General features: G+C 36.7%; 1 protein-coding gene across 4 annotated transcripts in view; it reads left to right on the plus strand.

Moving 5' to 3' along the window:
- TDP1 (tyrosyl-DNA phosphodiesterase 1) overlaps positions 1–14,324 on the plus strand; it is a 29,549-nt gene that overhangs the window by 1,969 nt on the left and 13,256 nt on the right. For 3 of the 4 annotated variants that reach the window (XM_015865371.2, XM_015865372.2, XM_015865373.2), the window contains exons 4-13: positions 285–340; positions 1,130–1,226; positions 1,593–1,627; positions 2,187–2,279; positions 3,064–3,234; positions 4,068–4,146; positions 4,679–4,864; positions 5,067–5,115; positions 6,838–6,904; positions 12,082–12,189. In XM_015865371.2, coding sequence (XP_015720857.1) covers positions 285–340; positions 1,130–1,226; positions 1,593–1,627; positions 2,187–2,279; positions 3,064–3,234; positions 4,068–4,146; positions 4,679–4,864; positions 5,067–5,115; positions 6,838–6,904; positions 12,082–12,189 — 941 coding nt within the window. The remainder of the gene's footprint in view (positions 1–284; positions 341–1,129; positions 1,227–1,592; positions 1,628–2,186; positions 2,280–3,063; positions 3,235–4,067; positions 4,147–4,678; positions 4,865–5,066; positions 5,116–6,837; positions 6,905–12,081; positions 12,190–14,324) is intronic. The other variant, XM_032444820.1, reaches the window with a different exon arrangement.

Below are 14,324 nucleotides of genomic sequence, written 5' to 3' on the forward strand. Positions count from 1 at the left end.
TCTAAACTTTATGAACACTACTTCATGCTTTTGATTAACTTAAATTTATTCTTGAATGAAGAGATGAGGAAGAGAGCATTTGAAATTGAAAAATGAACCTGTTGTTAAAACATGCTGATTGCAGTTTTGTACTGCTGTTGTGCAAAGGAGCATCATTGTGCGTCTGTATAATGTAAGTGATAATGAACAATAACTTCATGTAAAAAGCATTTTTTTCTGTACTCCATCATTCTGACAGACGGCTACTTCTTTTTAATGAGCTTGTTTTCCTTCTTATGTACAAGTTTAACTACTGTATAGATGTGGCATGGCTCGTGAGACAGTATCCTGAGGAGTACAGGTAGGCTTGCTTTACAAAAATGAAATAATACAATTTCCAAGTTACTCTGTTCATGTAAATTCATCTTATAATTGAATGATAAACCAGTACTTCTCAATTATGTGCACATAGGCATATTCCACACTTATTCCACTATATTTCTCAACTGATTTCTTGCCTCTTATGAGACAATGTTAAATGGTGACAATTCAGTATGGCTGGTTTTGATTTTTATTAGGTAATGTTTAAGACACCCAATCGCAGGCCAAGACAGCAGTGCAGTAGATGAAATGTGAAAACAGAATAAGAATTTCTGTGTTGGATGAGCATGAAAGAAGTGTGTGAAAGAAACTGGAATGATACGTCATGGCTAGAGTTGCTGTATACCGTCGTGGAAGCAGCTCTTATTTCCTTTAAAGGACATTCTGACAATGGCAGTTTATCACAGATGACACTGAATTTTCTTCTCATTTTGCATTTTACTGAAAATTCAGTAGAGCAAATTATTATAAAGTAAACATGGAACTGCTGCTGGAGTAGACCTGGCCTTCTTCACATCTTTTCTTTAAAGTAACTTTATCTTATAGAGCCAGATCTTATATGTTTTTTTCCCTGTTTCTGTCTTTCTCTTAAAGAAACCATTAAGAGGTAGTTAATGCTTTTTTGAGTTAGTAAAGTGTATAGTCTATAGTGTCATCTTCCTAGTAGGTCATTGGATTTGGGGACCAGAAGTCATAGCTACATCAAAAACTGTTGTGGACTGGTTGCTATTAAAGCATCAACTGAATCAGTAATCTCGTTCTATTTCAGGAAGAAGCCATTGCTGATAGTCCATGGTGAAAAGAGAGAATCCAAAGCTGAACTGCTTGCACAAGCACGCCCTTTTGAGAACATTAGCTTCTGTCAGGTAACTGACATTTGTGTTACTCTTCAATTGAATTCAAGTCATTTATCTTACTCAATCTTCTTGTGAGAGGAGAAACACCTTGTATGGGAAGTCAAGCATTTATGATTTTGCTTGAAGGAAGAATTGAATGTCATGTCCCGTATGATAGACCTGCTAGTGTTGTTACTAGAAAGAGGCAGGGAAAAATATTAAATGTGTTGAGGGGAAAAAAAATAATGTATTTTGTGATCTGTCCACTAGAGAGCAGTGAAATGAAACAAAATGAAGGCATAGCACCCTTCCCTCTTTAATGATAGTGTTCCATATTAGAAGCATACAATAGGAATTTTTAACTAATTTGTAGTGATCAATTCTTTTATTTTATAGGCCAAACTGGATATTGCATTTGGAACTCACCATACGTAAGTAGCATTTATAAAACAGAGGGTTCCCTTTATAAAGATGACACATAGTTACTGGTTTTTAATGTCTGAAAGTACATAGAGAACAAGAAAATTATTGTATGTGAAGGCATAATTCTGAAGGAACGCCTCATGCATTTTGATCAGATTTGAAAGTAATGTCGATCTTGTTTTACATGTTTCTATTTCATGTATCTGCAAATTATTTTAAAGCTACGAAACTGACTTTTGTAGAAAGATTGCTATTTTATTATTTTCTTTTTATAAATGATCAAATTTTTCTCCTTTGAGGAAACAAATGAAGTATTAAGTAAATGTAAGATGTGCCAATTGTGCAACTAGACTCAATGAACTGTAGGTATTAGCTGTTAATAACTTATCCTTCAATACCAAAGCTGTACTGCAGGCTTTATCAGTCATTAGCAGACATATCTGTAAAGGGGAAAGTTTATTTAAAAGAGTATGGCAAATAAAGTTTTTTGTAAGAATTCCTGGTTGCTTCTGGAAGTTCATCACAAGGTGCTTGGGAACAAATCATGTTATATATCCTATTTTCAAGGAAAATGATGTTGTTATTATATGAAGAAGGTCTTCGAGTTGTGATACATACATCTAATCTTATTGCTGAAGACTGGCACCAGAAAACTCAGGGGTAAGCAACAATGTCTAGCAGGTCTTCTAATTCCCTGCTATTAAATAGTGAGTCTGTACGGCTTGTTCTGTGTTAGTCTGTTTTCTTGGTTGTGCTAGATACACAACTTTTCTGGTCTTTAAACACTAATTTCAGTAAATATGTTGAAAGTCAGGCTTTATGTAAGTACTAAATTGAATCTAAAATTCATTGAAGCAGTTCAGTCACATAGTTTCCACTATTCAGTCTTCTTGTGAGAGGAGAAACTAAGCATAGATACAGCTTTCTAACAAAAACAATTGAGAAAATACCATATGGGTCTTATCTGTACTGAAAAATAATAATCATCTAGACCATATTAACCTCAGCTGACCTGATAAGATGATAAATAAATGAAAATCCTTCTTGTGTTTTTGTGGAGGTCTTTTATGTTGTAGGCAAAGTCTCCTCTCCTGTGGAGTTCAGGATGCGTAGAGATGAAGGCTGTAGTTCGCATAGTCATTGGAGCATTTCTGATGCATTTTAGAGAAGTACCTTTATGTCTGAGTCTGGCCGTTTCCAGAGCAGTGATACCTATAAGCATCTGCATGGATAAATGTGTTTAAATTTGTTGTCTTCAAGAGAAATAACTAGTGTTGTGGTACTGGGTATAAAACTGGATGAATCTGGCAAGTTGCTTTGGAGTTTGTAGCATCACAGTAAAGGAAATATGTCAGATATTCTTTTAGGAACTTCACATCTGCTTTAATCGCTTAAGCCTTTCGATAATGTGTGGTGTCCTTGTTTTTGTGGCTTTGTTTTTTAGAATATGGCTAAGTCCTTTATATCCAAGGCTACCTCAGGGATCATCTGATTCTGCTGGTGAATCTGAAACTCATTTTAAATCTGACCTAATAAGTTACTTGATGGCATACAGTTCTCCTGTGCTCAAGGAATGGATAGATCTGATCCAAGAACATGATTTATCAGAGACAAGGTATATCATATTTTTATAATAACTTGCATGCTTCCCCCTTCCCCCTCAAGCTTAATGATTCTGCTGTTAAGAGCTATTAGACAATAGATCAGTTCTGTAAGATTACCTTGTTTCAGACATAAGTGTTCTAACGTGAGTCTGACTATAGGGAGCTGAGGCTGACATCCTGAGCTGCTCGTTCTGAAAACCAAAGAACATGAAGTAGTCCAAAGCAGATTTACTCCAATAGTTATAAAGTTTTGGTTCTACTTAAATAGTTTAATTTCTGTGTTTTGTGTAAAACACTCTTTTTTTTTAAGTTTGAAATTCTGAATCATTCTTGCATCTGGATAAAGTATCACTTCGGTATATGTGTGTATTGTTTTTGTCATTGTTATTTGTAATATTGAGTTCCATTTGAATCTCTCATGCAAACATGTTGAATTGTTCAGCTTCCACTTTTATAAACATTTGTTTTAAAGAAATGACAAAAACTAAAGAAAACTTGACAGAGATCTTAAGTGATAGAGATGCAAAGTTTCTTTTAAGTCAGCCTAGGTTAAATGTTTGCTGCATAAAATTACTGGAAGAAGAGTCTGAGTTGTGTTATAATTCCTCTTGCGTAAGGAATATATATGCGAAGGATATTGCAATGAGGATTATGTTAAGAACAGGCATTTTCCCTTTAAGACAGAGCACAACATGTATGTATAATGCTTCTGATGCTAATATAAGGCATGGCTTTCTGCTATGATGTGAACTCCCTTCTACTTCCTGGTCCTAAAGTTGCTTTTCTCATTGATTTGTTCCACTGTTGGGTGGTAAAGCTACAAATCTTTTTTTTCTTTCTGCAGAGTATATCTGCTTGGTTCTACCCCTGGACGATATCAAGGTATTGATAAAGAGAAGTGGGGTCATCTGAGGCTCAGAAAGGTACTGTAACTATTTTTATTGCTATCATTTTAACTGTAAATGTAATTTGAGAGCATCTGTTTGTTCCTCCTAATTTTGCAGCTATACAACATTATTGTAATATGTTTATACAGTTTAAGTTAGCAAAAGCATAAGCTTACAGCAGTGTAGATCTTGCACATCATATTCCTCAGCCTGACTGATTCACGGAATCATAGAATGGCTTAGGTTGGAAGGAACTCACAGTTCATCAGGTTCCAATCCCCTGCCACTGGTAGAACCCTACCAGCCACTAGATCAGATTACCTATTGGGCCTCATCCAGCCTGGCCTTAAACATCTCCGGGGACAAGACATCTACAACCTCCTTGGGCAACCTGTCCCAGCACCTCACCACTCTCTCAGTTAAAAACAAAAAACAACAACAAAAAACCCCTCAAACAAACAAACAAACCTCATTCCCCCTAATATCGAATTAAATCTCCCTTCCTTTAATTTAAAACCATCCCACCTTTGTTTATTGAATGTCTCAGTGTTTTAATTTTCCTCAATAGCTTCTGAAAGAGCATGCTTCTCCAATACCAGCACAGGAGTCTTGGCCTGTTGTAGGACAGTTCTCAAGCATTGGTTCACTGGGAGCTGATGGGTCCAAATGGCTGTGCTCGGAGTTCCAGGAGAGCCTGGTGGCTGCAGGCCGTGGTGTGACAGCTCTTCTTAAATGTGATGTTCCAATGCACTTGGTACGTCTTTTAGATGTTAGTTTTAAACTCCAGTGTAATTTTGTTCATTCTGGAAAAAAAAAAAAAAAAAAAAAAAAGAAGCTTTTAGTGGTTTATTAGATTGAGAACAAGTTTTCTTAAAGGTGATGTTGTTGTTGTTTGAAAATTTATCTCATGTGCATTTAAAGCTACGTTGTTAAAGACAACTTTTTTCTCCATGAAGGTTTATCCTACTGTGAACAATGTGAGGCAAAGTCTGGAAGGCTATCCTGGTAAGCAGATGAGCAAAAGGAAATCCATTTATTAACTGTTTGTGGTAACAGTGTCTTGCAAAATCATTTCAGTGGTTGCTGTTGAATGAACCTAAAGTTGCCAACTTGTTGACAACTTGGCTGAATAGGTGGCAGCAGAATTTCTTTATTTGTATTAATGGGATTCTGGCTCCAACTTCTATTTCGTTTGAATAAAAAAAAATGTATTCTGGGTGTATGTAATATGCAAATCTGTGTAATCGTATTAACATGTAATAGTGTAGGAAAATGCAGCTATTGCCTGGTGTTCTAATTCCAGTCATACTTAGATTTTGGCAGAATATTCAGGTTTGTGAGTTTGTACTTACTCTCAGTTTATCGCCTGTTCTCTTCACGGTGTGTGTCATTGTGTACATCAGTTATAACAGAACATTTTTGTTACTGCTCATTAGTCCCTTTTTGATAATGCAGTGTGCAGCTGATCTGTTCAGTTTTCTTACATTTATCTTCATAAGTCAATATATTTGTGTAGAAAGCACAGTCTCAGTCAACCTGAAAGAGATACTGTAGTGTTCTGTATGATGCAGCAAAGAGAGCTGTCTGGTGTCATTGTGAGGCTGCTGCTGATTAGTCTACAAAAGTTTGTGGCAATTGGATAAGACTGCTGAAGGCTGAAAATAGAGAATTCTTTCTTGCCTTCAGGAATAGTAAGGGTAAGGAGGGGAGGATCTGGGAATCTCCCAGCCAGCTTTCTGGGAAGGTGATGCAGTAAGCAATCCTGGAATCCGTGTCCAAATATATGGACAAGAAAATAATTGGGAGTAGTCAGCATGGATTTGTTTTTTTAAAGGAAAACTTTGACTTAACCAAGCTTATGTCCTTCTGTGATGAGACTGACTGGCTTGATGAATGAGAGGAGTGCACTGGATCTAGATCTGGTTAGTTTCTGGATGAAATATGTATCTTCATTAAGGTTTTCAACATTATCACCTATAACATTCTTACAGATAATCTGATGAAGTGAAAGCTGGAAACTAGCTGAACTGCCAGGGTTAAAATATTCTGATCAGTGGCATGAGGGCCTGTTGTCAATCCACCACCAGTGGTGTGTGCCAAGCACTGATACTGATGCCAAGTGTTCAGTAAATTTCCACCAGGATGGTGGGGTGAAGTGCACTCTCAGTAAACTTGCAAATGGTACAAAATCAGAGAAGTGGTTGGTGCAACATTCTGTGCTTGGTGCTGCCATTCTGTGGGACCTAAATACTGGCTGGAAAAATTGCAACGTGTGCTAACCAAAGACAAGATACAAGACGTGCAATTTCACCTGAAGAGTTCTTGCTTTTTAGAATGTTTGTGGGTTTCTTCTGATTGCTGCTTGTTTTATTCCCTCTAGTTTGTGTGAGTAAAATAAATCAATTTGTTGTTTTAAAAAGTAGTGACAAAACAAAAAATTACCCATATGTTCCTCTTAATAGGACTTAATTCTAGAGGCTATATGCAGGTTCTCTTTTTTCCTAGTGTGTATTTGTTATTTAGACTTTGGAGACTTGTTCCATTATAAAAGTACTTCAAATTCTACTATGTATATTCAGCTGTATTCTACTTTATATTTCTGAAGCATTTAAGTTTTCATGAAATAAGTCACGGGGACAGTAGGGATGATTCCCAAGTCCTTTGCTGCTTTCAGAATGACTCTCAAAAAGCAAATACTTTATCCTTTTTTTTTTTCCCCTCCTTAAGCTGGTGGTTCCCTTCCGTACAGCATACAGACAGCACAGAAACAGCTGTGGTTACATTCCTATTTTCAGTAAGTGAAACTTCTTTGCTTTTTCTTAGGCAATGTGTTTAAATGTATGCTGTTTTAGTACTTGTGTGTTAAAAGTAAATGTGATGAGAAGTGAGGTATCGTTAAGTTCATTAAGATAAAAGCTTTTATTTCCTTATCATGTGGTTTCATCTCCAAAGTATACTCAAAAGGTGGTCTTTATTTTTTATTCCAACCTGGAAGAGTCACATGCAGTACTGTTGCTAATGGAAGATACTGCCAGATTTTGCATTCTGTAAACTTTTATCTGTACTTTCCTTCTCTGAATTTCACTTTTCTACTTGTGCTTCAGTGTTCTCAGAAGTTCAGCTGAGACACAGCAGGGTTAGGAAGGCTTTGTTTGTTTCGAGTATTGCAGTCCTACTGCTAAATTCTCAACTAGTTATGGTAATACTGTCTTTTGTTAAAGGTGCCTGACATTTTCCATTAAAAGCTTCTATTTTCACTTACTACTAATTTTTGCCATATTCTAAACATCTGAAAAATCCAGTGCCAGATGTCTCCCTCAGGCAGAATCTTTTTTAATCTTTTTTTAATTTTTCTTTTGAGAACAATAGGGAAAAGTTGTTTTGCACAAATCAGAAAACAAAAATAAAGATCTGGTAACCTCTTAGAAGACCACAGCTTTCCATTCCTTTCACCAGAAACTTTAACTATTCCAAATAGAAGCTGCTCTATTAAGATAGTTCACCCACAGAATCACAGAATCACAGAATGACCCGGGTTGGAAGGGACCTCAAGGATCATGTAGTTCCAACCCCCCTGCCTGGCAGGGCCACCAAACATACACCTTTACTAGATCAGGTTGCCCAGGGCCCCGTCCAACCTGGCCTTGAACACCTCCAAGGACGGGGCATCCACAACCTCCCTGGGCAGCCTGTTCCAGAGCCTAACCACTCTCCTAGTAAAGAACTTCCCCCTAACATCCAACCTAAATCTTCCTTCTTTTAACTTAAAACCATTTCCCCTAGTCCTGCTATTATCAGCCTTTTCGAAGAGTTTACTCCCCTCCTTGGAGTAAGTTCCCTTCAGGTACTGAAAGGCTGCAATGAGGTCACCCCGCAACCTTCTCTTCTCCAGGCTGAACAAGCCCAACTCCCTCAGCCTGTCCTCATAGGGGAGGTGCTCCAGCCCCCTGATCATCTTTGTGGCCCTCCTCTGGACCCTTTCCAAAATCTCCATGTCTTTTTTGTACTGAGGGCTCCACACCTGGACACAGTACTCCAGATGGGGCCTCACAAGGGCAGAGCACCCACGCTAATGTACAGTCAGAGATGGTAAAGATGCATATTGAGAAAGCGGAGAATACAGTTGCTGGTTGCCCAGAGTATTTCCTATTCTGGAGCAAGCGTGATTGCTGCTGTGAGTCTTGCTGGCCAATGTCCAGCCTTAATTTGTGTCTTCTGTGATAAGCATATGCCCTGTGAGAATCTTAATGGGGAAAAAAAAAGTAATTATTTTCAGTAAGTTTCTTAAGTAATGAATGATCTCGTTAACAAGTAGTGTTTTATTCCTACTCAGTGAGAGCACTGTGCATACCTGTCTCATTGAACATATTCATATCCTGCTCTGACAGCAAAAGGACTGTATCAGAACAATCTGGTTGTGAATGACAAGTGACCTTGCATAATCTGCAAATCCTGTGTTTCTTTTCTATGGTAATCTGGGAGAGACAGAAAATGATTGGTCCTGTTTCAGTGCTATTAAATAGAAGATGAGCTTGATAATATTAACAAAACTCTGAGGAGCGAAGTGAATAGAGGAATTTGTCTAGCTCATTGGGAAGTGATACAAAACTTTTAAGAAATGAAGGGGGTCTACTAGAGTTAAAAGAGGAGAAATATTTTATGCTTCAGGAGAGGGAAAAGGGGTATCTTCTTTTTCAGAAGAAGAGAGGAACTTAAAGTAGGAAAATGGTGTGTCTATATTCTCACCTAAAGAGGTAGAACCACTTTCCCAGACACACAAACTTATTCTGTCTGCAGGCTGCTTTTCTAACTGTACTGATAGTTGGATGTGTCTAACCTGTAGTGAGCTCCTGAATTGTGATTTCTTGGAAGTGATTTCTCAAAAGAACGAGAACTTAACTTAGTATTGATTTCGTTTCTTACAATAGCAAATGAATGCTCGATGTCTTTGATTAGCTGTTATGTGATATATTTTTTTCTGTGATAGAGCAATTTTTTTTTTCCTTTCAGTATTATTCATTGAAAAGGAGAGAAATATAATCACCAGTGATTTGTTAATTGTTACTTTTTTTTTGTTTATACAGTTTGCTTGTCAAAGTTTTTATTTTCAAAGAATGAAAAGTTAGCTTGACAAGAGCTTATTTGACTTGTCACTGACGAGACTGTAATCATAGCTGTAGAGTGTTGTGTATTCTTTGGGTCTTTAGAGTTCTGAAGAATAGTCTGTCCTCTTTGAAGAGCTACAGCGTAGTTCCCCCAGTGTCATGAAAGATATGGAGCATTTGCACGGGGGACTTACTGTTCTCTTATGGTGCCCATTAATGGTATGAGTCCTCTTAACTGTGTTCAAGCCTTATTGCCAGTGTCTTGGGATAGAAAGCTTATTCACTGTTTGAACTTAAGAACTACATAATGAAAGAGGTGATGTTGTTTGTTTGTTTTTAAAAGAAGAGTTATTCTTGGCTATGCTTTTGCATTGAATGTGTTTACATGGATTAATTTTCAGACTGTTAGGATTATCTGGCTTCCTTGTCTCAGCAGCTCCACTTGTAAAGGTGGAGAGGGTTGTGTGTTTGATCCTTTACCTTCTTTTTGCCAGAAATATCAGGCACCAGTTCTGAACAATATTTGTTCCATGTCTCTTCTGACTAAATTGCAGGGTCTTATTTTCAAACTCAGAAACATACTGGGAAGTGAAATAGATGTTTATCAAGTGTTTAAAAAAAAAATCATGCTTCTGAAATGTTGCAAGTGGGTATAAAAGCAACAATTTGTAAGCATTCTCATCTGGAGTGCAGTACAAACGAGTGCTTTTCTATACTTCATAAGATAACTAAATCATAGTGGGGAATTCACAGGGTTGTCACCACCACCACGATCCCTGTGGAAAAAATTAAGTGAAACACAAAAACAGCTATTGGAAAAATGGAGGGTTAGGACAAGTGAAAACTGTTGGTTTAGAACCAGGAAAATAGGCTGACCCTTCAGTTCAGTGCTTTGACTCACAGTGGAGTCGCCTTAATCATCACATTAGAAATTATAGGCAGTATAAATAAAACAAACTGAAATGCCACAAAATACTGAGTGAGAAAATAGTAATAAGTTGCTGATGAAGATGTCAGGAGTTGTGCTCTGAAGTCAATTAGGATGTGTCAGTGATAAGGAGCATTGCCCTAGAAATGTAAAAGGATTTTTAAAAGCTAGCAAAAAAGCTTTCTCAGTCTACTGCTCAAGTAGTTGATTTTGATACATAACTCCTTTTCATCGCCCCACACTAAGGCCTTTGGGTTACATGATCCATCTGTCAATAGGAATAACTACTGTAGGCTCTGGTTTTGCTCCATAAAATTTCTCGAAGCTAGTTTCATTTAACTTACTGTATTTATGGTGAACTGAACTTTGCAAGTCTGAATCCATTCAAAAGTTGTTGCAACATGAGATCAGTACCTTGTAAGTCCTCTGCTAGCTACACTGATGTAAAGTTTACAATTTAAAATGCATCGAGTCAGTCTGAATTTGTTATGTGCTCTCTTCCACGCTGTACAAAACAACTGATCTTGTATCTTCAGGCCTTCTGGAATCTTTCAGCGCTTTATTTCTAGAACATACCTGGACATTTTCAAGATGAAGCTGAGATTTAGTTTTATTAAATGTCAGACGTTGTGCTTGTTTGAAACACCTTCCAGTTCTTTTGTCATTCTGTGACACAGTTCAGAGAGGTGCTTGCTGTTAGGCTGCAGTGGAAATGTGTCTTTAGCGGTTATTTCATTGAAGGCATCTGAATAATTATATTTGATAAAGGAAAGCATAATCTCTTTTCTCTCTCCTTTTTATCTTTATGTATATATATATACACATACATTAGTGTGTTTGTGTGTGTGTGTATATATATATACACATATATTTATGTGTGTGTATATAAATATATATATATTTATGTATATATATATATGTACACACAAACATGTATATACTGCTCTTAAGGAATTTAGTTCTGAAAGTCAGCCTCAGTAAATAAATAATTCCAGGCCCTTTCCTTCTCAAATCTTCCTAGGCCTTTAGTTTACTCGAGAGGTTTTCAAGCTGATACTTTTGATCAACCTTTTAGAAAAGAAAGCAACAAGATTAAGGGAACAAGATTAGAACATAACATGCTCTGCCACTAATCCACGAAAGAGAAGTCTCTGATTCGATGTAGGTGTATTTGGAAGTCCTCGCTTCCATATTTTTAAACGAGGACTTAACGATTGCGGGTAAAAGTGCTTATAGTTACCATGGTTACACACCTTCAGTTCTGTACATTCATTTATAGTTTACTGATTGCTTGCAGTTTGGTTCAGTAACATCAGTGTTGTAATACTCCAGCAATGGCATGTTGTTTTAATCTAGTTTATGTATGACCTCTGTTGCCTGAAGTCCTCAAGTTTCTCAGTGGCTTAGGGGCACAGAAAAGGGAAGTGGAAGAGTAGCGTCAACAATCTGCCCTGTGCCTCTCCTTCATGTATAAATACACTGTAATAAGTTTAGGGAATTTTTCAAGGGTTAGTTTGGTGCCAAGACAAAGCTCATTTGCTTAAAGGCATAACCATTTATCATTTTCAAAGAAGAAAAGAAAAAAATTGGCTTGAAGTTTGCACTTGGTTTCTTGAATGCTGTCTGGAGAGATGGAATGGAAAACTTGTTAGGGGTTCCTGATACACTGAGAATGTCTGTTTTGTTTTTGTAAAGAAGAATTGTCTCTGGCTTCGAGAAAGGCTGGATTTCAATATTAAAAAATACTGAAGTATTTTTAGCCTTTCTGTGGGGTATACAAGTACTAAATGTAGTATAGAAGGATAGCATTATTTAAAAGAAAACAAAACATGGCATTTTATTACAGTGGAGGGGGAGAAGGTTATTTTTGTTTAATATTTTATAAATATGTTGTTCTGTAACAAAGAAATATGAAAATCAATCCTTTTCTGTTTCTAGCAAATGGTCAGCAGAAGTCTCAGGACGAAGTCATGCCATGCCTCACATCAAGACGTACATGAGACCATCTCATGACTTCAAGAAGATTGCATGGTTTTTAGTTACAAGGTAAATGACCATTTATACGCTTCTCATTCTGTGTTTAAAAAAAAAAAAATTCTCATTACTTGCTGGCACAGGTGAGTTAGTTACTGTGTGTGTGTGTGTGTATGCATGTGTGTAAACATACACATATATGTATGCATAGCTTAAGAATATAAGTTTTCTGTTAGAAAAATGCTTGTAATAAACAAGGCAGTCCAGCGTTTCTAAGTAGCATAAATAATTAGTTGTGAGAATATAAATGTGAGAGATGTTTTGACTTAAGTCATTCTTGGCATGTGTTGTCAGAGAATACCTAAATTTAAATGTGTAGTAAGTTTATAAGAAATACTTAAAATTAATTCCTTACTAGCAGATCAGCAGAAGAAAATAGATCTTATGCATAAGACCTGGGTGCTACTTTTACACTTTCCTCAAGTCTGTATTTGAGCATGTGGAGTGACACGATATGACCTTATTCTATATGTTGCTACACTTTCAGAATCTTGAAGAGGAGAAAGGTGCAGAAGGTCAGGGGTCATTTACTCCTATTACATGTAGTTCATTTTTTGAGGTTTATTTGTCTCTTCAGTCAAGTGACCTTGTAATTACAAGTAAAAAATTCTGTTATAACAAAACACATGCACTAAATACACAAAGAGATCCTTTTCTTCCTTTTGAGGAGGTGTTATAGTTTTTACAATTGAATTATGAAATATCCTGGATGTGATAGAGCTTTCTGTTCTTCAGCTTCACAATTGCTCTAGCCCAGTAGTGTTCTTTCTCCTGTGACAGCAAAAGGTGTTATTTGCAAAGAGCACCTGAGTTTGGTTATTTTCTGCTGTTCATTTTGTTGTATTTGCTCAGACTGGGCAAACAGCAATCTTACACTAATTGTATCTACCCATTTAATGATTTGTCAACATATTATATACCTTAGCCCTTTTTTGCCCAGGCTGCAGTTTCTGTTGCTTTAAGCTTGGCTTCTTGCAAAAAAAAAAAAAAAAATCGATCTCAACTTCTTAAACACTTCATTTGCCCTTTTCTACTTCCAAGCTCATTGTGTTCTCAGGAAGCTGTGAAAAACAGTACTGCACACAGAACTTGAGACATAGATGCACCAGGGCTTGATACAGCACAAAAAAATGTTTTGTCTTTTTTATCATTACCTTCAGGGCATCTGTTTTAGCCTTTTGGGGCTGCACGTTGAAATTATGACCTTGGAAACTGTTGGCAATGGCTCTAAAATCTTTTCTGGGCTGTAACTTCCAATTTCAGGGTCCAGCATCAACTGAAGTAACAAAAACTTCATAAACCTTTGATCGATGTTCCTTAACACATGGTGTATGTGGATTGATGTTGTATATACTGGTTTGTTCATTGTCTGCAACAAAACAGAATGAGTTGAGGCTTAGTTTATGCTTCTGCTGCCTTTTTGCTATTAGATAGCTGGTATTTGCTATCTGCCCTTTTGTCAGATTAAGTTGTGCAGCAGTCTAGATTGAAGTATAGATGGTATTCAGTCAGATGGTATTAGTAGCAGTTAATGTGATTGCTTAAGTTTGTGAGTTATTCAGATGTGATGCTGGTTGACTTAATGCAGAAATTCATTGTTTGTTTGACTTTTCTTTTTCGCTCCCACCATATGCTACTTTAAAAAAAATATTCAGTATGCCTTTTGATTAAAATGTATTGTTTAGACCTGACTGTATTCTGTAGAAGGTGCTGAATAATACACAAAGATAAAGATAAGCTTGCTTGGTATTTATTTGTGTTTATAAATGAAGCAAAATATCTCTTGCTCTTAGCCTTTTGTTCTGTTTAGCACTTGCAAAAATGTTCTACACTAAATGTCTTATAACTAGTCATAATTTAGCTAGCCTTTTATTTTCTAGTGTTGTCATGTTGAAGCATTTAACTAATATGGAGTTTCTGTCTGATATGTGTGGAGTCGATTCAAAAGGCTGACCTTTTCTTTATAGATCTGTATGATATGAGCAGGCTTGTATAATTTTTCACATGTGTTCTATCAGTGTCCTTCTGAGTATTGCTTCTGCAGTTTCCAGTCTGCTGTAAAAATAACAATTAGGAAGAATACTCAAATTACTTTCATTAAAAACTGGTGCAATTGAAGTGAAATCCTCCTGCCAGAAGTGCGTTGC

This window comes from Coturnix japonica, chromosome 5, assembly GCF_001577835.2.
Source record: "Coturnix japonica isolate 7356 chromosome 5, Coturnix japonica 2.1, whole genome shotgun sequence".
Classification (NCBI taxonomy): domain Eukaryota; kingdom Metazoa; phylum Chordata; class Aves; order Galliformes; family Phasianidae; genus Coturnix; species Coturnix japonica.